The 21,618-nt window shown below is 54.9% G+C and overlaps 10 protein-coding genes across 10 annotated transcripts; 6 read left to right on the top strand and 4 right to left on the bottom strand.

Moving 5' to 3' along the window:
• Positions 1-606: 606 nt before the first annotated feature.
• On the bottom strand, positions 607-2,356 carry N7459_000178 (IscS subfamily cysteine desulfurase; the record flags this gene model as incomplete). The annotated part of the gene is made up of 2 exons (XM_056939363.1): positions 607-1,029; positions 1,247-2,356. The coding sequence occupies 2 exons, from the start codon at positions 2,354-2,356 to the stop codon at positions 607-609; spliced, it is 1,533 nt and encodes a 510-aa protein (XP_056803643.1).
• Positions 2,357-3,233: 877 nt separating this feature from the next.
• Positions 3,234-4,606, top strand: N7459_000177 (amphiphysin; the record flags this gene model as incomplete). Its single annotated transcript, XM_056939362.1, has 3 exons — positions 3,234-3,417; positions 3,505-4,530; positions 4,584-4,606. The coding sequence occupies 3 exons, from the start codon at positions 3,234-3,236 to the stop codon at positions 4,604-4,606; spliced, it is 1,233 nt and encodes a 410-aa protein (XP_056803642.1).
• Positions 4,607-4,869: 263 nt separating this feature from the next.
• N7459_000176 (carbohydrate esterase family 9 protein) lies at positions 4,870-6,364 on the top strand (the record flags this gene model as incomplete). Its single annotated transcript, XM_056939361.1, has 3 exons — positions 4,870-5,214; positions 5,302-6,041; positions 6,103-6,364. The coding sequence occupies 3 exons, from the start codon at positions 4,870-4,872 to the stop codon at positions 6,362-6,364; spliced, it is 1,347 nt and encodes a 448-aa protein (XP_056803641.1).
• A 496-nt stretch (positions 6,365-6,860) lies between these two features.
• Positions 6,861-7,670, top strand: N7459_000175 (SDR family NAD(P)-dependent oxidoreductase; the record flags this gene model as incomplete). Its single annotated transcript, XM_056939360.1, has 1 exon — positions 6,861-7,670. One exon carries the CDS (start codon positions 6,861-6,863, stop codon positions 7,668-7,670), a length of 810 nt encoding a protein of 269 aa, XP_056803640.1.
• Positions 7,671-8,060: 390 nt separating this feature from the next.
• On the bottom strand, positions 8,061-10,226 carry N7459_000174 (uncharacterized protein; the record flags this gene model as incomplete). The annotated part of the gene is made up of 6 exons (XM_056939359.1): positions 8,061-8,585; positions 8,647-8,995; positions 9,074-9,531; positions 9,619-9,729; positions 9,795-10,036; positions 10,103-10,226. The coding sequence occupies 6 exons, from the start codon at positions 10,224-10,226 to the stop codon at positions 8,061-8,063; spliced, it is 1,809 nt and encodes a 602-aa protein (XP_056803639.1).
• A 476-nt stretch (positions 10,227-10,702) lies between these two features.
• N7459_000173 (uncharacterized protein) lies at positions 10,703-12,469 on the top strand (the record flags this gene model as incomplete). The annotated part of the gene is made up of 3 exons (XM_056939358.1): positions 10,703-10,976; positions 11,042-12,147; positions 12,236-12,469. The coding sequence occupies 3 exons, from the start codon at positions 10,703-10,705 to the stop codon at positions 12,467-12,469; spliced, it is 1,614 nt and encodes a 537-aa protein (XP_056803638.1).
• A 1,158-nt stretch (positions 12,470-13,627) lies between these two features.
• N7459_000172 (uncharacterized protein) lies at positions 13,628-15,078 on the top strand (the record flags this gene model as incomplete). Its single annotated transcript, XM_056939357.1, has 4 exons — positions 13,628-13,774; positions 13,866-14,241; positions 14,297-14,414; positions 14,577-15,078. The coding sequence occupies 4 exons, from the start codon at positions 13,628-13,630 to the stop codon at positions 15,076-15,078; spliced, it is 1,143 nt and encodes a 380-aa protein (XP_056803637.1).
• An 803-nt stretch (positions 15,079-15,881) lies between these two features.
• N7459_000171 (L-threonylcarbamoyladenylate synthase) lies at positions 15,882-16,664 on the bottom strand (the record flags this gene model as incomplete). Its single annotated transcript, XM_056939356.1, has 1 exon — positions 15,882-16,664. The coding sequence occupies one exon, from the start codon at positions 16,662-16,664 to the stop codon at positions 15,882-15,884; it is 783 nt and encodes a 260-aa protein (XP_056803636.1).
• Positions 16,665-16,979: 315 nt separating this feature from the next.
• N7459_000170 (uncharacterized protein) lies at positions 16,980-18,920 on the top strand (the record flags this gene model as incomplete). The annotated part of the gene is made up of 1 exon (XM_056939355.1): positions 16,980-18,920. The coding sequence occupies one exon, from the start codon at positions 16,980-16,982 to the stop codon at positions 18,918-18,920; it is 1,941 nt and encodes a 646-aa protein (XP_056803635.1).
• A 332-nt stretch (positions 18,921-19,252) lies between these two features.
• Positions 19,253-21,412, bottom strand: N7459_000169 (fungal specific transcription factor domain-containing protein; the record flags this gene model as incomplete). The annotated part of the gene is made up of 1 exon (XM_056939354.1): positions 19,253-21,412. One exon carries the CDS (start codon positions 21,410-21,412, stop codon positions 19,253-19,255), a length of 2,160 nt encoding a protein of 719 aa, XP_056803634.1.
• Positions 21,413-21,618: the final 206 nt, after the last annotated feature.

Here is a 21,618-nt window from a genome sequence, read left to right as displayed (position 1 = left end):
CCTTGACCACGTTACCGCACCTGAGGATCTGGTCCTCCAAGGCATACATAAATATTCTACTGGAGGAATCAAATCGCGGAAGATGCAGCTGCGCGCATGGATGGGCTATCTTGTTGGTTACGCAGGCTAAATGGGCATCTGATTGGGAAATTCAAAATGGATGCTTATGAGATGGAAGGGTTTGGTGATCTGCTTCGTCTCTTAGCTCTCTTTCTCCTCTTCTCCGTTTTTGAAAAGACATTTTGGTCTTTGGTCTTAGGGCCCTAGGCAAAATGCACGTCCGTATATCCATGCATAATTCTCTACTCAGCCTCTCTCGAGCATTTCAACGTACCTTGTTCAAAGTCCGACTTTTGATCAAGATCCGAATCAGCAAGGCCATGATGGTCAAGTCAAGGAATCCCATGCAGTGGACTATCACCGTCCACGAACGTTATTCGTACGTCTCTACAGACCAATGCTAGTGTGAATGATCGGAGTATTTGCATTCTGTACATCGATGTTGTTACACCAAAAATCCCAACGCCGTCCCCAGTGGAGTGTATTTTGCTTCTTAAGCGAAAGTAATTAATGCCAGACGGAATCAATGTAGGAAAGAAGGACAGATCAGTGCTGGCTCCACTCGATCGTGTTGAGGTCGATGCCATCTTGCACCAACTCCCAGAGAGGGCTCAGCTCACGCAGGAAGTGCACACGGTCCTGCACCGCCTTGAGAACGTAGTCAATCTCAGCGTCCGAGGTGAAACGGCCGATGCCGAATCGGATACTGCTGTGGGCACTCTCATCGCTGCTGCCCAAGGCGCGCAGGACGTAGCTAGGCTCCAGGGAGGCGGAGGTGCATGCACTGCCGGAGGACAGAGCGATGTCCTTCAGGGCCATCAGAAGGGACTCGCCCTCGACGTAAGCGAACGAGACGTTCACGCAGCCTGGGTAGTGGTGCTTGGGGTCGCCGTTCAGGGTGGTGTGCTCCATGGAGAGCAGACCCTCGCTCAGGCGCTTGGACAGACGCTGGATGTGCTTGGTGTCGTACTATAAGCGTAGAAAAATTAGCAATTTGCTTCCATCAACGCATCGCTGTATATCCCCTCATTGATTCCAATAACTTCATTACCCCTGCACAGTGGCGTCATCAACCCCAGGCACCATTCCTCGACGGGAATGGGGCTACCGCCGGTGTCTTCAACCGTTCCAAGCAGTATATAATCATCAAGAAAAAAAAAGGTTAACTGGGAGGGTGGCTTCTTACCTCCAAGTCTTGAGCTGCGAGACGACAGGCCTCGCCAAATCCGACGATCAGGTGGGGAGCCAGTGTTCCACTGCGCAGACCACGCTCCTGACCACCGCCGGAGATAATGGGATCCAGACGGACACGAGGGCGGCGACGGACGTAGCACGCACCCACACCCTTGGGGCCGTAAATCTTGTGGCTCGAGATGGACATCAGGTCGATGTTCAGCTTGTTGACATCAAGCGGGATCTTTCCAACGGCTTGGGCGCCATCAGTGTGGAAGAAAACCTTCTTGGACCGGCAAAGACGGCCGATCTCTTCCAGAGGCTGGATCACACCAATTTCGTTGTTGACAGCCATGATACTGACGATGGCAGTCTCCGGGCGGAGAGCTGCCTCGAGATCCTCCATGCGAATCAGACCGTTGTTCTGCACAGGCAAGTAGGTGACCTCAAAGCCCTCATCCTGCAGATGACGGCAGCTGTCAAGGACACACTTGTGCTCGGTCTGAGTGGTGATGATATGCTTCTTCTTGCCGGAACGTCCAAAGAAACGCGCCACACCCTTCAAACTCATGTTATTGCTCTCCGTCGCACCACTTGTGAAGACGATTTCCTTAGGGTCGGCTCCGATCAGCTTGGCGAGGTGCTCACGGGCCTGCTCCACGCCCTTCTCTGACTCCCAACCGTACGCATGTGTGCGCGAGTGCGGGTTTCCGTAAATTCCGGTGAGGTAGGGCAGCATGGCATCCAGAACACGGGGGTCCAGTGGAGTGGTCGCCTGCATGTCGAGGTAGATGGGGCGGGTGCCCTGGTCCATGACGGTGGCTTGTTTGAGGATACCAGCGGTCGGGCTCATCGCGGCATCGGCGGAGGCGGGCGTGCCAGGCAGGTTGACACCTTGCGGCGCAACACCGGCTTGTTTCATAAAGGATTTCTGCTCCTCTTTGATGGCGGTCTCGACGTTGACCTGCGCATGCCCGGCCTTGGTTTCGGTGACATAAGACCGCGCACCGTTGGTGCCGGTGGCAAGGACGCGGCGAGGCGCAGCCCAGGCGCCGCGCGAGGCCAGATGCCTCGAGTAGGCGCGGGATGCCTGTCTCCAAGCAGCGGGGGCAGTTGTAGACATTTTGTTGATGAAGCTAGGACGAGCCTGCAGAGAGAGAAAGAGAGAAGGAAAGAGGCATGCGGGCGGTGACATTTTCCCGTTATCTCGGAGTCGGGAATTTCCTCATTGGGCGACTCTCGGAGTCGGGTTTCTCCGTTGGCGCCTCAGGCAACAATCACATCTTTGTTCTCTCTCGGAATTTGGCTAACTGTCGCTCACTATGACTGACAGCATCGACAAGTATCTTTTGGATCAGACTTTTGAGGGTGGCAGATCGATCGGCCCTCGCTGGTCTTGCTGCATCATCTAAGTTGTCTTGGGAGTTAATTGGGCACCGGAACTACGTCAGCGAATGGATCATCCACCACCCGAGGTGTCACTTAAGGGGGGAAATATTGCATCCAATATTCAATATCGAACGCCAAAATGGTCCGGGCCTGCGACGAGGTACAACATTTCTACCATCCTGTGCATGATAGATAGTCGATCATCCCGCGCAATTCTCGGGTAGGGCTGGGACTGGAACATCTAGGGCGATCACAGGGAGCACCGCCACGGTCCACCGGGGAATTCTGGTGCCTGCCAGGCGGAGATGATTTCAATAGTATCAGAGGTCGCTAGTAATTAGCTATGGAGTAGTTAGACATTCGCGAGGAGCATCATCGTCATCATCGTCAGCATACGCCACAATAATGGGGCGATCTGATCGAACGCCAGCTGAGTGGACACGAGAGGAGAGGTACAGCCACAGCCAGCTCCGCGTAGCATCCGGAAGTCTTATGTCATAGGTGAAGCCAAGGGGAAAGTTGGGAACGGAAAGGCCGCACACCCCGCCTTGGCGCCTTCTTCCCTTCTCTTCTTCCTTCCTCTCTCTTTCCCAGTCTTGCCCGTCGCCAACATGAGTTTCAAGGGCTTCCAGAAGAGCATCGTGCGAGCCCCGCAGCAGTTCAAGGTCAAATTCAACATCGGCGAACACACCAAGGATGCCGTGTATAGCGATGCCGAGCGACGCTTCCAGGAGCTCGAGAAGGAGACCAAGAAGCTGCACGACGAATCCAAGAAATACTTTGACGCCATTAATGGTAGGACAACTTCCCGGGGCGACCCGCCGGCGAAGAACCCCGGCGAAGGGCAGCCTTCTGAAGAAGAAAAATACTGATCTCGCCCAGGCATGTTGAACCACCAGATCGAATTCTCCAAAGCCATCGCCGAACTTTACAAGCCCATCTCCGGTCGCGCCTCCGACCCCAACTCATACCAATTCGAAGGGAATCCCGAGGGCATCCAGGCCTGTGAGGACTATGAGACGATCGTCCGGGATCTGCAGGAGGCACTGGCCCCAGAACTGGAAATGATTGATAGCCGAGTCATTAGCCCTGCTGATCAGCTGCTGGAGGTGATCAAGGTCATCCGCAAGGTAGCTGTCAAGCGCGACCATAAGAAGCTGGACTACGATCGTCACCGTGCTTCGCTGAAGAAGCTGGAGGACAAGAAGGACAAGTCGATCAAGGATGAGAAAGCTCTGTACAAGGCAGAGAATGATGTCGAGCAAGCAACGCAGGAGTACAACTACTACAACGATCTGCTCAAGGAGGAGCTGCCCAAGCTGTTCACCCTGGAGGCCGAGTTCATTCGTCCGCTGTTCCAGTCCTTTTATTACATGCAACTCAACGTCTTCTACACTCTGCACGAGAAGATGCAGGGCATGAACATCAGTTACTTCAACCTGGCCCTCGATGTCGAGGAGGCTTTCGAGCAGAAGCGGGGTGACGTGCAGGAGCGTGCCGAAGCTCTCAGTATTGTGCACTATAAGACTCAAGGAGTCAAACGTTCCGGTTCGCGGCTGAGTGCGCTGCAGAAGGGCTCCGACAGCAAGGGTTCCATCACTCGTGGAAGGTCGAGTTCCACGGCCGACGAAAACCCTCCCCCTCCGTACTCGGCTGGCGCCACTCCCAGCCCGACGGGGAGCTTCTCTTCAGCTGCCAAGAGCAAACCCGCTCCGCCACCTCCAAGGGCGAAGCCAGCTCACCTCAGCCATCCCGTCGAGACGGTCACTGCCCTCTACGACTATGAAGCGCAGGCCCATGGCGACCTGGGCTTCTCGGCCGGCGAAGTTATCGAGATCACTCACCGAACGGATAACCAGAATGAGTGGTGGACCGGACGGGTGAACGGCCGAGAAGGCCAATTTCCGGGTAAGTCCTACTCATGGTCTTTCATTCCTGCCCACACTGACGATGGCGCGCAGCCAACTACGTGCAGTTGAATTAGCATCGAGGTTATCGTTATTGCTGCCTTTGCTGTCCCGCGCTCTCCCTTCATCCTCTGGCGCATGTGGTTCTATACATAGAGCGTTCCGTGTGTAAATATCCTTCGTTTTCTATTCGCTCGCTAGCTTGAGCCTTATGCAATTTGTAGTATCGAGCCGATGCTACCTCGGACCGGATGACTGGGTTCATCCGCAGGCTCTAGGTCATACGCGGTAATAAATTTTGCATCTTGTCAACTCTTCCACGATCTCCATCAAGCCCAACATGTCCCATCTCGTACATATCACCAACGCCCATCTCGCCGATGGCGACGAGCTCATCCCACGATCGCTCTGGTTTGACTGCGAGGCTGGTGTTTTCGTGCCCCCGCCTGACCCCGCGTCTGCGGAATCGGCTATAGATCTCCAGGGTCGGATCGTGGCTCCTGGCTTTCTGGACCTGCAGATCAATGGCGCATATGGATTTGATTTTTCGGAAGACAGTTCCGTCGACGTTGATGGTTTATCTTGGACTGATCGGTACCGCGATGTCCGACAGAAGCTCATCACGACCGGCACGACGAGTTTCTTACCTACCATGACGAGCCAGTTGCCAGATCGATACCATCGAGTGAGTATAAGCCATGTGAATGAATGTGATATTGCGCTCTTCGTGCCCCGGTAAAGTAAAACAACTGAAGATATTGACATCCCTTAGAACCTCCCCTTGTTGGGCCCTTCGAAATCCCGCGATCCCTTCCAAGGTACGGAATCATTAGGCGCCCATTGTGAAGGGCCCTTCTTCGCCCACAACCGCATGGGCGTCCATCTGCCAGAAGCCGTGCAGGCTTCTGGCTCAACTAGCGAGCCAGAGCGCGTGCTTCAAACATACGGCGCCACCAATCTCATCAATCCAGATAAACCACCAGCGGAGACCACACAAGCTGGCTCCATTCCCGCCAATGTTCGGATGATCACCTTAGCGCCAGAGCGACCTGGTGCGCTGGAAACCATTCAGCAGCTCAGTGGCGAAGGTGTCATTATGAGTATCGGCCATATGGCAGCTGACTACAGACAGGCCCGGGCTGGCATCGACGCCGGGGCAACCATGATCACTCATCTGTATAACCAGATGAACGGACATCACCACCGGGAGCCGGGGCCATTGGGAATCCTGAGTGGTGCGACAGACGTGGACCTCGAGACGGAGAATAAGATCTTGAGGCAGGACTGGGAGCAGAGAAGTCGTCCTTACTTCGGCATCATCGCGGATGGAAACCATGTGCACCCGGCTAGTATGCGTCTAGCGAGTATGCTGCATCCAGAAGGCTTGATCCTAGTGACCGATGCTCTGCTGCTCCTTGGGGGCGATGATGGCACGATTGACTGGCTCACGAGGCGACTTACGAAGCAAGGTATATCTGTAAAGTTGGAAGACACGGATATCATTGCGGGAAGGTTTGTTTCTCGCGTATTCTTATTTATCTTGGTTGCACCTTTGCTGATGTTCTCGGACTAGTTGTGTGACTCTCCTCCAGTGTGTGAATAACTTCCGCCGCTGGACAGGCGCTTCCATTCCTGTTGCCCTCCAGGCTGTCACTTCTAGGCCCGCAGCAGTTATCGGGCTGGGCCATGTCAAAGGCTCACTTCAAGCTGGCGCGGATGCAGACTTCGTGGTACTAAGCGAGGAGTTTGTTCCTGGGCAGTCGGTCTCGGACCTAGTGGTGGACGAGGTATGGAAGTTTGGGATGAAAGTCTTCGATCGTAAGTCAAGTAGCTAGGTCGTTTTGTCAATATCTATACCAGCTAGGAAGTGATAAGATAGACACGATCTTATTTGGTCAGATTCGTCCTGCAATTCCAGCATGTCGCCCATTCAGAACTTTGTGTAGCCTGTCTAGTCCGGAATTTTGTCTGCAAATGTCATGAATAAATATGCAGAAATGATCACTTTCACTGACTGAACAGGACCTCGAAAGCCATCATGCGAGGACCAACTGCAGATCAGGCCCCGTTGCGGTCAGAAAATTGAAACCTGCCCGCAGTACACCCAGCTCACTGTTCTCCCGTTATTTGCAAACCGATATCATATATTCGGCACTGTCGGCTGACATCCTTGGTGAAGCTGGCTTTGCAGATGTATAAATGCGGCACGGCAGATTAGGGCTCGGCGGATGCGATCCGTTCCTGCGCGGACCAGATCCGTTGAGAAGGCCATATATTACCTAGTTGCAGAATTCCCACCCGTGTTCTAAAATCCTTACAGTCCAAATCATCATGTTGAGCTTGCAAGGCAAAGTCGTCCTCATCACCGGTCTCGGCCAAACGAGCGACGAGGGATGGGGAATCGGGGCTGCCATCGCGACTCTTTTCGCTCGTCAAGGCGCCTTCATCTTTGGTGGCAACCGCTCTATTGCCTCCGCTGCACGCACAAAGCAACGAATTGAGTCCGAAGGCGGCGTCTGCGATGTTGTCGAGACAGACGTCACGAGCTCAGACTCCGTCAAAGCTCTCGTGGACCGGTGTATCGGAAAGCATGGCCGCATCGACATCCTAGTGAATAGCGTGGGCCGCTCTGAACCTGGGTGTCCGGCGTCCATGTCGGAGGATACGTGGTATGCTCAAATCGACATCAACCTGAACAGCATCTACCTCGTCTGTCACCATGTGCTGCCGGTCATGGAGAAGCAATGCTCAGGCGGTGCGGTGGTCAACATTGCTAGCATTGCAGGTTTGCGGTATATTGGCAAGCCGCAGGTTGCATACGCTGCTGCGAAGGCGGCTATTGTGCAATTCACGAGAACGACGGCCGTCATCTACGCGGGAAAAAGGGTGCGGCTCAATACTGTCGTGCCCGGTCTGATCTATACACCTTATACACGGGCGCTCGCCCAGCGGTATGCGCCTGGCGGAGACGAAGCGGTTTATATGGCAAAGCGAGACGCACAGGTTCCGATGGGGCGGATGGGAGACGCGTGGGATGTGGCAAGGGCTGCGTTGTTTCTGGCTTCGGACGAGGCGTCTTATATTACGGGCCAGAAGATCGTGGTGGATGGCGGGATTACCGCTTCAACAGGTCGTGCATAAGTTAGCAAGACATAGATGTACAGTTATCATGGTATGTGGTATGGTTGTGGGCCGCGCTTTGAAGGATTCAGGTTTGGGGATGCTGGGTTTTGCCTCGAGGTGCAAGACAATCGAGTAATTGTTTAGACTATCGTTCTACCTTCTTTTCATCGGTATAATCTTTCAACGTATATTTTCTAAATATCAAGAAGTTCTATCGTTTCCGCGGAGTATGTAGGACTGTACATAGTTGCGATGGCGGAGTTCATCCGTAGGACGCGGATAAGGCCCGAGTTGTGGAGAAAGGACAGCTCATGACGAACGCTCTCATACAGCCGCTGTCAATGGGTGCTGAAGGCCAATATTGAAATCAGTGTCTGGCAGCTCGTCCCCTTAATCTATTCCACCAGCCTACTTTCCAAAGTGGTTGCTCAGTGCAGAGATCAACTCCTCCCCCGTCGTCTCATTGGAAACCCTCACTAGGATATGTTGGTCAGGCCGAACGAGAATGCCTCCTGTCTTGTCCAGCTCCGCTGAGAACCAGTCTTGTTTGACGATCTCAAACTCCGTACCAAGGCGCCAGACATTCAGACGCACATTGATCGCTGCACAATGCTTTTGAAGCAGTGTGGTTTGCATGTCCAGCTGGTGATCCTTGGCACCCACAATGAGAGTGAAGGCGTCAGGTCCACACAAATCCAGAGTGCTCCATTGACGAGCCTGGACTTGTTCGTCGTCCAGCTCTCCCACATATGAAACGTCTACGGGTTGTGATGGCAGTGATGTTCGTGTAGTCGGACACGCTTCTGACGACTGATCTGGGAACGAGATCCAAGCGTGAGGGAGGCGAGCGCCCGGCAAGAACTTGGGCGCATAGTGTGATGCATGGGGAGGGGGCTCGCGAGCTCCGTATACGTATCCAATGTGCAATTCGAGCTAAATTCAAGACGGTCGATAGTTAGAATATGCGAATCGGTAAGAGGGTATGTCTACCTACATTGTCGAAATGCTCTCTCTGTCCTTCGATCCCCTTTTCCACCTTTGCTCGCTGCGCAGGATCTGCCAATGCGGCCATCATGTTGCGGCGAGACTGATCGATATCATCGATGCCGGCCGTATTGAGGCTTTGCAGAAGAGCAAATATTTGTTGGCCGTTCTTGACACTTTGCCTCGAATAGGTATCGGCTACGCTTCGACGCTCGCTGGTGTACGTGGACAGAATGGACGGGCTAGCGATGCCCTGGTGCACGAAAGCCAGCTTATATGCGAGATTATGGGCATCTGCAATTCCGCAGTTCAGCCCCAGGCCGCCAGTTGGTGGGAATGAATGGGCGGCGTCGCCAGCGCTGAGGTGCACATGAGCAGTCAGCATTGATCGGTGTAGGCATGTCCATCATGAGTAAAGAAATGAACGCAGCACGTACAGAAATATATTTCCCTTTTGGAACGTCTCCGCAATTTGGCGCCGAAACACCCACGGTCGAACGCTCAGGATATCGAACGGGATATCCTGGCCAATCGCGGCGCGGATCTTGTTCCGACTCATGTCGTCGGTCCACGAGTCAATCGGCTGCTTGCTCACATCCACCTGGCTGATGTGAACTTGGGTGCCGTCGAGGTCATAACCGATGATGAATCCTGCCGCAACCGGGTCCATGATCCAGAATAGCATGCCAACGCGATCGCGCACCACGGGCCGTAAGTTGGCCTTGAAGTGGATAGTCATCATACTCTGATCGGAATCCTCGCCCTGAGACGGGATTCCTAGCAGTTCACGGACTTTGCTCCTGCGGCCATCGCAGGCGACCAGATGGCGAGCCTGGATGGAGTACAGGCGGCCAGTACAGCGTTCCTCGACCGTCGCCAGGACCCGATCGTCAGTCTAGAGGGGGGGAAACTTGGTCAACGGGTTGATTGGTTCTCACAAATGTTATCACGGGGTTCAAGCCTATGGAGATGATATATATACCTGATCAACATCGTGGATGCTAAAGCCCTTGTGCAAGGTTATATTGGGGTCTTCCGCAATACGGGCAGTCAGTTCTTGCTCTAGGACTGGCTGGGGAATATTATGGATCATCTGTCGATCACGATCAGCGCCAGACTGTCCATGTTGAGAACACTTGGAGTGGTTGGATCATTTACCTCGGGGGTTTGCTCTAGCACAGCCGGATCCATCCGTTCGTACGGCAGCCTCCCTACGGCATCACCACTGAGGTTGGTGATGAAATTGACCCAATGCCCATCGGCGCGTGAGGTGCCCAGCGTGCGAATGCGCTTTTCACCAAGCCCATACTGGCGGAGGATTTCCAGCGAACGCGGGCTGATCGCGTGGGCCTTGGGTGCTGCCAGACGCTCGGGATACCGTTCAACGATCACAGAACGAACTATAATGGGAGCAGCTTAGTATAGGTGCGCTGTCGCGCATCTGGGACCGGGAATTCCACGCGTACCTCCCAGGCGAGACAAGAGCAGAGCTTGCAAGAGGCCAATTGGGCCACCGCCAACAATCAAGACGGGGACGGAGTCGGGCAGGCCGACCTGCGATGGAAGTCCACCGTCCGCTGAAGGTGCCATGATGCCGAAACTGGGCTGATTGGAACCACTCAGGGGGAGGGTAATAATGGACCTAGACTAGACACGGGGATGAAACAAGCTGCCTCATAATAATGATTGTGGCCTCGACGAGCACTTACTGGAAACCCCTCAGCTTCGCCCTCGACGGTCTGGACTGAGATCCAATAACAATAGATGGCGCTAGATCCCTAGTGAGGACGGTGGCGCCGCCCTGCATTAGCGCCGGGGCGAGTGCGTCGCCCGTGGCGTATCAACCCGATCCCCATCGCGCCACGCACGGCATCCTGGATGCGATTCGGCTTGCGACGCCTACAAGGAGGAGTTGCAGCGATTGGCAGAGTTGTGTGGCTCGGGTTTCCCGAGCGGCGTTGCTTCTTATTCGCGTGGTCGTGCATTTGCATCTGCCGAGATCATCCCGCTCTCCAACTTTGTCGCTCATTTCCCCTTCTTCGACACTCCTTTGCGATCATCCCCCCATGGCGAACCAGGTAGATGACGAGGTCGCCCAGCTACGTGCCGCGCCTGGCACGGAGATTCTGTTCGATGAGGGCTCCATCAATGAATTGGTCGATGGTTCCCAGTTGAAGCATCGGACTCGAGGCGATAAGCGCGTGCTGCTCGTCCCTCAACCGTCGACCAATGACCCCAACGACCCGTTGAACTGGCCTACGCTGAAGAAGAGCATTGCGCTGTTCAACGGCTGTTGGTATGCGTTCATGGGTGCCGTGACGGGCCCGATCATGGCTGCCGGTACGTGTGATGCGAGAAGAGCAACGGTTGGCTGCGGAAGATGGCAACTAACGACTGCGACGCAGGCATGAACCAGCTCTCGAAGACCTTCGGCAAGACCACGCAGCAGCTGTCGTATGCGAACGGTGCTTGTCTCATCAACCAGGGCGTGTGGAACACGGTCTGGATGCCGTTCGCTGTGAAGTACGGCCGTCGCCCGGTGTATGTGGCCTCGTCTTTCCTGATGATCCTGGGATGTATCTGGCTGGCCGTTGCATCCGACGAGAACTACACGACCTTTATTGTGGGCCGCGCCTTTCTCGGCGCCTGGGAAGCCCCGATCGAGTCGATCGTGCCGTCGACCGTGACGGACATGTTCTTCCTGCACAACCGTGGCGAGCTGGTCGCGCTCTACGGTTTGGCGGTCCTAGGAGGCAATGAGCTCGGTCCGATGTTCTCGGGCTTCATTGTCCAGGCGTTGGGAATGGGCTGGGCCTTCTGGATTGTGGCCATTTTCATCGCTGCCAACATGCTCTCGATCTTCTTCTTCATGCCGGAGACGAAGTACACCGGACCTCGTCCCCAGATCCTGCCCCCGTCGCGGCCTACCAGCCCCGGCTCGGGCAAGGAGAAGGAGCGCATCTCCGTTGACGAGCTCAGCCCCGTGCCCAAGAAAACCTGGCTGCAGGAGCTGAAGTTCTGGAGCAAGGGTGACCCGAACGTGAATTTGCGCCATGTCTTCCTGCGCCCGTGGGTGCTGCTGGCGTACCCGACCGTTGTGTGGTCCTGCTTCGTCTACGGTCTGGCTCTCAGCTGGAACGTCATCCTGGGTGCAGTCGTGGCCCAGCTGTTTACGCCGCCTCCCTACAACTTCAACTCGGACGCGCAGGGTCTGTTCTTTTTGTCTCCCTTCGTCGGCTCGCTCTTTGGCGTCTACTTCTCCGGCCCGTGTGGTGACTGGATTGCCAACTTCTTCACCAAGCGCAACCACGGCATTCGGGAGCCGGAGATGCGTCTGCCGACTTGCCTGGTCGCCGCATTCTTCACCTTTTTCGGTGCGCTCTGGTTCGGTCTGTCCTACCAGCACCAGATGCACTGGGCCATGCCCGTCGTCGGCGCCGGCGTACTGTCGGTGGGCAGCCAAATGGGGACTACGCTCGGCATGAACTACGCGCTCGACTGCCACAAAGAGGTATGTTTCGGATTTCGCCGCTCCGCATCGATGGTAGAATCCAAAAGGCTAAAAAATGAGGCTGGGGGCTAACTTTCGTAACGCGCAGCTCTCGGTTGAGATCATGATCACCATTGCCGCGCTCAAGAGCTGCATTGCCTGGATCTGGACGTGGGTGGTCAACGACTTCATCGATTCGTGTGGCACGTTGTCTGTGTTCATGACGGTTGCCGCGATCAACGTGGTCGTCTACCTGCTTTATCTCCCCTTCTACTTCAAGGGCAAGGAGATCCGAGTCTGGCTCCACCATGCAAATCTCTTCCGCGCTGCTGGACTGGAGTAAAATCCCCGACTGCGAGTACGCATTGGAGAACGACGAATCGCGCCCGCCGACCCGAAGTTACATCTCTGCTCACTTGCAGGTATTGGAGAAGAGGCGGCGCCCACCGGGCACGGCTGCGACAAGACCCGGTTTAATTAGTGTATAATCTGGAACGAATTGAATTCATCTATCTCCCATATTGCCGGTCTCCGCTGCGTGGCCGATGGCCCTATAACAATGGCCGAAGCGTTTTCCAGCAATTAGGTTGCGCGAATATCTGCAGGCGCACGCCTAAACGGCCTCATTCGGTCTTTAGCGTCAATCGATCAAATGGCTCTTCTCGCAAGCATCCCTGCTAGTCGCAATCCATGAATCGCACCACGGTCCATAATTGGCTTTCCGCCCCAGATGATAGTCCCTGATCCACGATCCTCTGTCGATCTTGCCACCTCTGGCTCGCCCCGGGGTGGGTTCGTGGCGTCCTGCCGGTCCACCGGAGGAGAAAAGACCCCTCCGGGGCGATTGTGATTGATTGGAGAGTTGATTGCAGTGATGATTGTAGTGGGTACACGCCCATGCAACCTTGTATACGCCGGCCGCTTCTCGGGACGACACCTCTTCCCGGCCGTATTCCAGAAGGCGATCGCTCGAGGAATATGTTGGTCACCGCGCTCCTTCTCTGGCCCCGGGGCCAGGCAAGCTCTTCTAATGCAGGAACCGGCATTTATGGCTCCGCTATGTAGCAGTTTCTGGGGGGGGGGGGGTGGGGAAGAGGAGCTGACCAGCCCGGAATTCATGGCAACGAGGCTTCCAACCGAGAGTCTTCATACCATGGGACGGCCAGCGGGAGTCGAGGGGAAGGAGGAATGGAATCTCATTGATTGGCTCTTTGAGGCATTTGGCGATTTCCTTCACCGAAGGGATAAACTTCGAGGTGCGTGGCCACAATCGCAGATTGCGGCAGGATGCGAGGCTAATTTATACTGGGATCGATCGTTGGGTCGCCTGCTTGACTCGCGCCCATTCGCTGGTCGCCTGTTCCCACTCACCATCCCGATGCTAGATCCAGCCCACGCACTTCTATCATAACCCCCAAATGCCCGACTGGTTCGTCTGCTGTTGCACCCTTGAGTGGCATGGGGACATTGCACACGACGGTTCGCGAAGTTCTCCGCAGTCATGGCACAGGGCATGTCGGTCGCGATCCTGGCGGTGTCCTGGACAGAGACCGTCCTCGGTCTGGTCTTCTTGACGCTGCGCTTCTTGAGTAATCTGAAGTTCGTCGGTCGCTTTCGATGGGATTTTGCGCTCGCCGCGCTGACGGTGGTAAGTACGCGATGCTTGGTCTCGCCAACAATGGCTTGGATCTAGCTTGAATCTCGTGGACGATGCCATACTCACCATCTCCCTTGCATAGGCTACCCAGTCAACCGCGCAGATCTTCCTTCAGCTGTCCGTGAATGCGGGCATGGGTTCGCATTTCACCGATCTGACCCCCGAACAACAAGTCGCTGCTTTGCACTGGGGATGGACCTTCCAAGTCCTGGCCATCGCTGCCAGTATGCTGGGTAAACTCGCGATCCTGGCCTTTTTGATGCAAGTCCGTGGCCGCCACGTGAACAAACCCTGGCCGTTGATCGTGCTGGGCGTCTTGATCTTCGCAGTCAATGTCACCGTCATGGGCACCATCTTGGGCCAATGTACGCCAATGGAGAAGCTGTGGAACGACGCGGTCCCGGGAACGTGCAATCCGGGCCGCAAGATGAACCAGGACTACTCATTCTTTCAAGCGAGTACGTTGGGTCTGCGAAATGCTGAATCGTCCGCGATGGCTGACCTTTGGTCCAGGTTTCAACGTCTTCTGTGATGCCGCCCTGGCCACATACCCGATCCATCTGTTCTGGAGGCTCCAGATGAAAGTGCGCATCAAGATCGCCCTGTCCATTCTGATGGGACTGGGATGGGTGTAAGTGGCCTGCATGCAAAACCATTCGACCAATGAAATCTCCCTGCTAATCACCAGACTGTCTCCAACAGAGCGGCCGTCTGCTCCGCCTTCAAATGCTACGAACTCAAGGCCTTGACCGAGACCAGCGATGTCACTTGTACGTGCCTAGCCGACCCCCAGCCAACCTCCCCTACCCAAACTCACCTCTCTCACACTCGCAGATGCCCAATCCTCCCTCCTCATCTGGGCATCCACCGAAGCCTGGATCGTCGTGATCGTGGGCTGTGTTCCCCCCATCCGCCCTCTGATGGAACGTGTCCTCCAGCACCTAGGCCTAACCAGCAAAAAGCCCTCCAACCCCTACTACCAAAGCCCTCACGCCTACGCCGCCTACGGCACCAACCGATCCGGCGTCGGCAACCACTCGCAAGCGTACGGCGACCGCAAGCCGCTCGGCCGTGCCGACGAGGACCTGACCTGGGTCGAGCTCACGAATGCGCGGGACTCGAACGACAGCAAGAACGGCATTATGACGGGAAACAACGATATCATGGTCACCACGGAGTTCACGACGCAGTTCGAGGAGCCCGCCGCCCCGCATTCTGGATCGTCGCGCGCGAGTCATACTTCCGGCGACGGCGGGATGGGTGCACCGAGTACGGATATCCAAAAGGTGGTCTAGTGGACACGGCTGGTGTTGTATATACATTCTTAATGACTTGTTCTTTGGAGTTGGACTGGAGACATCGCGTCGGTATACCGGCGCTGCCATAAAATGCGTTCATATAGACTAACGACCCCGCTGTTCTCTGCCATTTTTTCTTCTTTGTGTCATAATTAGATATCTAACCCTGCAAGAGATTCATCGGTACTGGGAATTGGGTGCAAAGTCTGCGTGGCGTAGCATCGGCGAGCACACGAGCTCCATACCTCCCAGTAGTAGAGTGGAGAGCCGCACTAAAATCGTGGACACAGCCACGGCAATAACACCAACACACCAGTTCCACCGCGGTGGCAATCAAGCGATGCGGCGTGCAAAGCTGAACATCGGTCATAAGGAGGATTAGCTTTTAATAGTCAATTTCTTTAGGCTGGCCAGGCCTACCAAACCTACGATGAGACTGTAGCAAGACCAACGTCGCCCCATCTGGAAAATCCTGCGAGCGAGAAAGGTCGAATCGGCTGTACTCGGGCACTGGCGGGATCTTGTCTGACTGTATCGAGGGCTGCACTAAAAAGGAGGAAAAAGTTTATTGCTAGTTGATTTTTTTTTTCTTTTTTATTTTCATTTATTTATTTATTTTTTTTGGATGAAAATTCTGGTCGAGGTGTCTTAGTGGAAGAATTCCAGTATCGGAGAGTGAGTCTTACGAGATATGGCCCCAGACAGGTCGCAGTCCCCATTAGAAGGAGCATGCATTTGAATGTCCAGCAGTGAATATCCAGGTCGCTCAATGATTCTGCCCTCACGTCCAATGCTATACTTCACGTGTCCGTATCCAACTTGATCGAGACACCCACTCGCTTCTGTCCTTCAGCACTAAAGTCAGGGTCCTCGGGCAGGGTCCATCCAAACCAATGGATCAGTTTTTCGCGAATGACTTCGTAGTTAGCTCCAATGCGTAGAACACGCTCGTTGTCCAGGTCAATCGTGGTGCCGGCCCGTCCATAACCATGCCACTTCTGCCTTCCATAATCCACCACAAGATCCGCAGCTGCGATGACCTCGGGCTCGATATCCTGGATGACGAACTTCTGCCCTTGGCCGGTCAAGTTGGCACTGCTGCCAATCATGATCTGGCCATGCGCGTCGTTGAGGCGCCCCAGTTCCCGCTGGAACGGGCCCTCGGAAATCGCGATGCCCAGCGTGCCCTTCTTGGTGACCTTGTCCACACTAGGGAGCAAGTGCTGGGCTGTCTCTTTCATCGTCGCAACCACGGCTATCGTGACCCCCATTTCTTCGGAGAGGGTTCGGGTGATCTTGTACTTCTCCACGGGCAGATCGTGCAGCTTCGTGTGCAGGGCGTAGGTGCCGATCACGCCGAGCGAATGGCCCAGTTGGCGATTCTTGGCCGCGAATGCCCGCTCAATGCCTTCGGCGCTGGCGGCCATCATGCCGTATCCGACGTCGGTGGGGGTGATGATAACACCACCAGCTTGGAGGACTTCGAAGGCCTTGGCGGCATCGCGCTTCACGTCCGGGAGCTCCCCTGGCAAGGGTATGATCTGAGGTTGGCGAGTGTGGTCGGTTGGCCCCTTTGGCTCCATGGCCAAGAGTTAGAGGCGAATGGATTGTAGGTTCTCACCTAGTGTCCTTGGGCGTATATTGTTAGCATGTAGTATATATCCAGCCTGGCGCTTGGAGAAAGGTCATCACTCACAAGAGTGTGATTTCTATCAAGAGAGATAGACGTGAATGGGCGCTTCAACCTCGAGAAGAATTTGAAATCACCCAAGTCCTGGGGGCTGCGAGGCTGCGAGGTTGAGCGAGTCAAGGACGATCCGCGCCAAGCCCGCGGGGACGCGGTGCGGAGGACACCGCGGCGACTCTCAACCCGCAACTTGCCCGCTGCAGCTCCCACCATGGCGGTTCCCCAGCGGACACTCACCTGGCTCTACTCGGTTTTGTCCAAGGTAGGTGACGTTGTGATCGTGGCGACCGGAGACCACTTCACTGACGACTTTCAGGACCATTACGACCCCAAACAGACCTATCATGATCCCAACCGTGCCTATCATGACGTTGCCAACGCGCTCGCCCAGTACCCCTCGCTCTCTCCTCGCACCGACGTATACAGTGAGTTGTCCACCTCGATGCATCTAATCGATATACTGAAGTATCTCCCATTATTAGCCCACGAGAATGGCTTCTCAGCTCTTCTCCTCCTCCTTGCGGGTACGCTGCCTGTCGCCTTTCGGGGCAGCACGTACCGATTCCCCATCGCACTTTGGATCCCCAATACCTACCCCCGGGAGCCTCCAATAGTCTACGTGACTCCGACACAGGATATGGCTGTTCGAATGGGACAGCATGTCACGCTGGAGGGCCGAGTGTATCACCACTACCTGGCGCACTGGGCCGAGGCGTGGGATGTGAGTTGCAGTCACCCTACTGATACCAAATGGCACTCGACTGACCATGTTGCGTCTCCATTACAGAGATCAACTCTTACCGATCTACTCTCTATTCTCCGCGACGTATTTGCCAAGGAACCTCCAGTCCAATATCGACGGCCCGTAATACCTCCACCCCAGCCTCAGCAGACCCAAACTCCCCCGCCATTACCACCTCTCCCACCCAGCGTCGGCCATTCGTCTCAAATGCAGACACGATCCCCGGCTCCCACCACTCAGAGTCCTCCACAGCTCCCTTCGAAAATGGGAGCAGGTGCTGAACCGCAACAACCGCTGGGACAGCCGGCGGAGCGATATCGATCACCGCCGCCACTTCCCCCGCTTCCACCAAAAGAGCATGACCATAGACGAAGTTCTGGACAAAACTACATGCAAGCACCTAGCCAAGGCAGTCGAGTACCCCATCAATTCTCCCCGCCGCAAATTTCAACCCAGTACCCAGCGGGGCATCCTTTATCGCCGCCGCCACAAGGCCATGAAGCATACAATCGAACCAGCTTTGGACCAATTAGCCCTATCACTGGCTCTCAACAGCAATATTTCCCTCGCCGCGCTGAACAGTACCCCCCTGGGTTACCTCCGCAACAGCAACCCATTCAACAACAGCCACCTTACGCTGCGACATCGCAGCATTCGGGATACCAGTCTCTACCACCGCAGCCACCACCACCTGGACCCCCCTATCCGCAACACTCGCCGTATCCAACAGGGTACCAGCGCCCACCCCCTGCAGTGCCAGCGCCGAAGAACGAGACCCCCGATCTCCTAACCTCCCCGTTCGAGTTGGAGCTCCCGTCATTCACTCCAGGACCAGCTCCCCCGATCCCACCAAATCCAGAGAAAGACGCACTGTTGCATGCAGTCTCGAAAACCCTCGCAGAAACACTCCAGAATCACGCTGTGCAGTCCGACACGGCGGCGCAATCCCTCGTCGCGCAGTCGCATTCCCTACAAACCGCCATGTCGAAACTGCAAGGCGAGGTCACGGCGCTCAACTCGTTGAATGCAACGTTGCAGTCCAACACAGCCGTCTTGCAGCAATCAATTCACCGCGCAGATGCAACCATCGCCGATGCGCAAGCCCGCTCAGCATCGGTCCAAGCTTCATCCGCTGCTGTCGCATCCTCAGAGCCACCATCCGGCCTGCCCCCCATTGATGAGGTCCTCGTTGCTCCTACAGTGGTCGGGAAGCAGCTGTACGATTTGGTTGCAGACGAACAAGGCCTCCAGCACGCCTTGTATGCTCTCCAGGCGGCATTGGTCCGCGGCGTCATCGGCGTGGACTCTTGGTCCCGACATACCCGTGGTCTTGCGCGCGAGGCGTTCCTCAAGCGTGCTTTGATCCGGAAAATTGGACGTGGAATGGGCTTGGAGGAGACGGTGCCTTGATGAACTAGACTCGTGTGGAATGTTGATTGATTATATTGCAGATACCCCTTTCAGCCTTTCTAACGTTCTTCTTTCTTTGATCTGCAGGTATTAGACGAACAGGGTTGATATTGAAGAAGTAACATAGACCATTCTTGATAGTCAATCTTGACTTTATTTTGGAGCCTCCTGGGAACATAAACTGAGCTCTGTGTCCGTGTGTATGTGCTTCATATGTAGTCCACAATAAATTCCGAGGAGCCGTCCTCTCACGAACGAACTGCTCATTGACCGGTAGTTCCAGCTGCTTACAAGTATTCCTTATCTAAATATACCAAACCCCCCTTTCGTTCTCACTCCGCCATATCCGAATCGAGGTTATTCTCAAGCAGATTGGCATAGGTCCGAAGCGACTCATAGAACACATGCATCATCTCAAAGACATGTGTTCCCTTCAATATCTCCGAGAGTAATCGGACCAGCGTCGCCCCCATCCGCCGGAGCTGCTCGCTCCCGAATTCACCTACATGATCACCGGGCTGCGCCAGGTCTGCTTCCCGGAGGACGCTGGTGATGATCCTCAGCAGACGTCTCGTGTCCCGATGGAGATCCGTGGGGTCCAGGGCTAGCGTCTCGAGCCATTTGCACAGGAACAGCGCGCATTCCAGGTTGCAGAGGGAATGGATCGTGCTCCAGGTCAGAGTCTGTGTTCTGGCGACGTACTCGACTCCCAGACGGACGGGGATGGAAAGCGCATGGATGGACTGCAGCACTGCGTGATAGATTTGGGGAGTCTGCGCCGGCCGTGGCGCATTGCAGAAGGCCGATGCGATGGCTTCTGGATTGCCGGTTCCGAGGTTGCGGTGCGGGCCGAGGTTGAAGTGGAGTCTGATGCATGCGATGCGGAAGATGGCTGTCGCGTTGAATCCTAGTGGTCCCTTTGGAGAGGAGGGTGTGATAGAAGGGTCGGAGCTAGCCTCCCAACTTTTTTGCCATCGTCTTAGCGCGGTATGGAATCGGGTGAGGAATTCGTAGGGCAGGGAGATGGGTTGCCCTGCTGCAGGCATGGGAATGCAGAATGATGATTCCCATGCCAGGTAGATATGCTGGAACAGACCATGCATGAGAATGAAGTTGCCAAAGGAAGACAGGCGGAGATTCTCGCGGTGAATTGGTTTGTGTCGGAACAATTGGCCGTAGCCATCTCCAAAGGAGATGCAGTGTGGCCATTTTGACCGGACGGATTTCCATTCGGCAGCATTTGAAGCTCGCCAAAGTTCCTCGGGACATGGGAGATAGATTGAACTGATTTCGCTGTTCAAGATTCTTGGCGGCATGTTATAAAGAATCGTTTGGTTGTTGCAAATCATGTAAGCAATGAATTTGGTACGTCGTTGGCCTTCCTCTTGGATCCAGGTGCTCCATAATCCATCATCAGAGTGGCGATCATGTTGGAGAAGCCCACTATCCCGCAGGTAGAGCGACATCTGGCCGGCGATCCCTAGTGAATCATGGAGTAGATCATGATTTCCCCAGGTGCCCAAGGTGGTCAGGATGATCTGAGCCTGCAGAATCTCAAAATGGGGTTTCCCTGCACAGTCGAGATTTTCCACATGAGACCGCGGGGTGTAAATTGAGTTTGATTGTGCGTATACGCTGATGTGGTGATCGATCAACGACCGTGACGCCTTGTAGAAGGTGACTGCTCGTTCTCGTTCAAAGCGGTATTGTGCCCCCATAGCCATGATTGCCAAGGTCAAAGGGAGCGACAGATTCGCGATTGACACGGTGGGTAAGTGTAAAAAGGGCAGATGCCCATGACTGCCGGTGAAAAAGCCCTCGATATATCTGCAAAAGACATACTTCGAGGGCAAATTGAAAGACACCGGGAGAATATGACGGACAATATGGATCTGCATCAAAATACACCGGTAGTCCTCTTTGCCAATACGCCAGGGATAGCTGGGTTCATAGCCTCCGAGGTCTTGGTTGGAGCCCTGGTCTTGTGGGATATTGTCTATGTCCTGGGAGTTAGCCTCATTCCTTTGTAGCGATGGAAGCCGAAAGTTGGAAAGCGATGCATCATCATCCGACGGTGGGCTCTCTGGTGTGGGTTCATGAGGTGTCTCGTTAGTGGGCGGACCTGAGAGTCCGGATGGCGTCGTTTCCGGCATATCGAATCCAGGAAGAGAGATGAGTTCATTCGGGATTCCAAATTCCAGCCCTTCCAGGGGAAAGTTGGCATCCATGCTACCCCATAGAATGTTGAGGTCCCGCACATTTTCATCCAGAAATTCTTGAGCAGATCCTGGAGGGAGCAGGGCGGGATCGGTAACGTTGATTTCCTGAGAGTTTCCCGCATTATTCAAAGAATCTGCCTGAGCAGTGGCCGGTGCAGCGTGAGGCTGGCCATTCGGATCTGGTGACCGTGCAGCTTCAGCTGCTCCACCAGCTTCCACTGGGGATTTTTCAGCACCATCGAGCTGTGAGCCAAGCAGCGAACCTTGGGTCATGTCATTTTCAAGGGAGTTGCTAACCTCTCCATGATAGGAGGGGTCGCCTTTGAGTTTCAAGTGACGAGACAGCAGATCACTATCCTTGCTCAGCCCGATGTCTTAGGGTCTGTAGATCAGCTCGCACGTACCGTCGAGTGAAGCTTTTGCCACAGCGGCAGCAAAAGGGCTTTTCACGCGTGTCTGTTCATGTTAATGATTGACAT

Source organism: Penicillium hispanicum (genome assembly GCF_028827665.1).
Source record: "Penicillium hispanicum strain IBT 35686 chromosome Unknown utg000001l_segment0_segment0, whole genome shotgun sequence".
NCBI classification, from domain to species: domain Eukaryota; kingdom Fungi; phylum Ascomycota; class Eurotiomycetes; order Eurotiales; family Aspergillaceae; genus Penicillium; species Penicillium hispanicum.
This window is presented reverse-complemented; position numbering and strand designations above follow the sequence as displayed.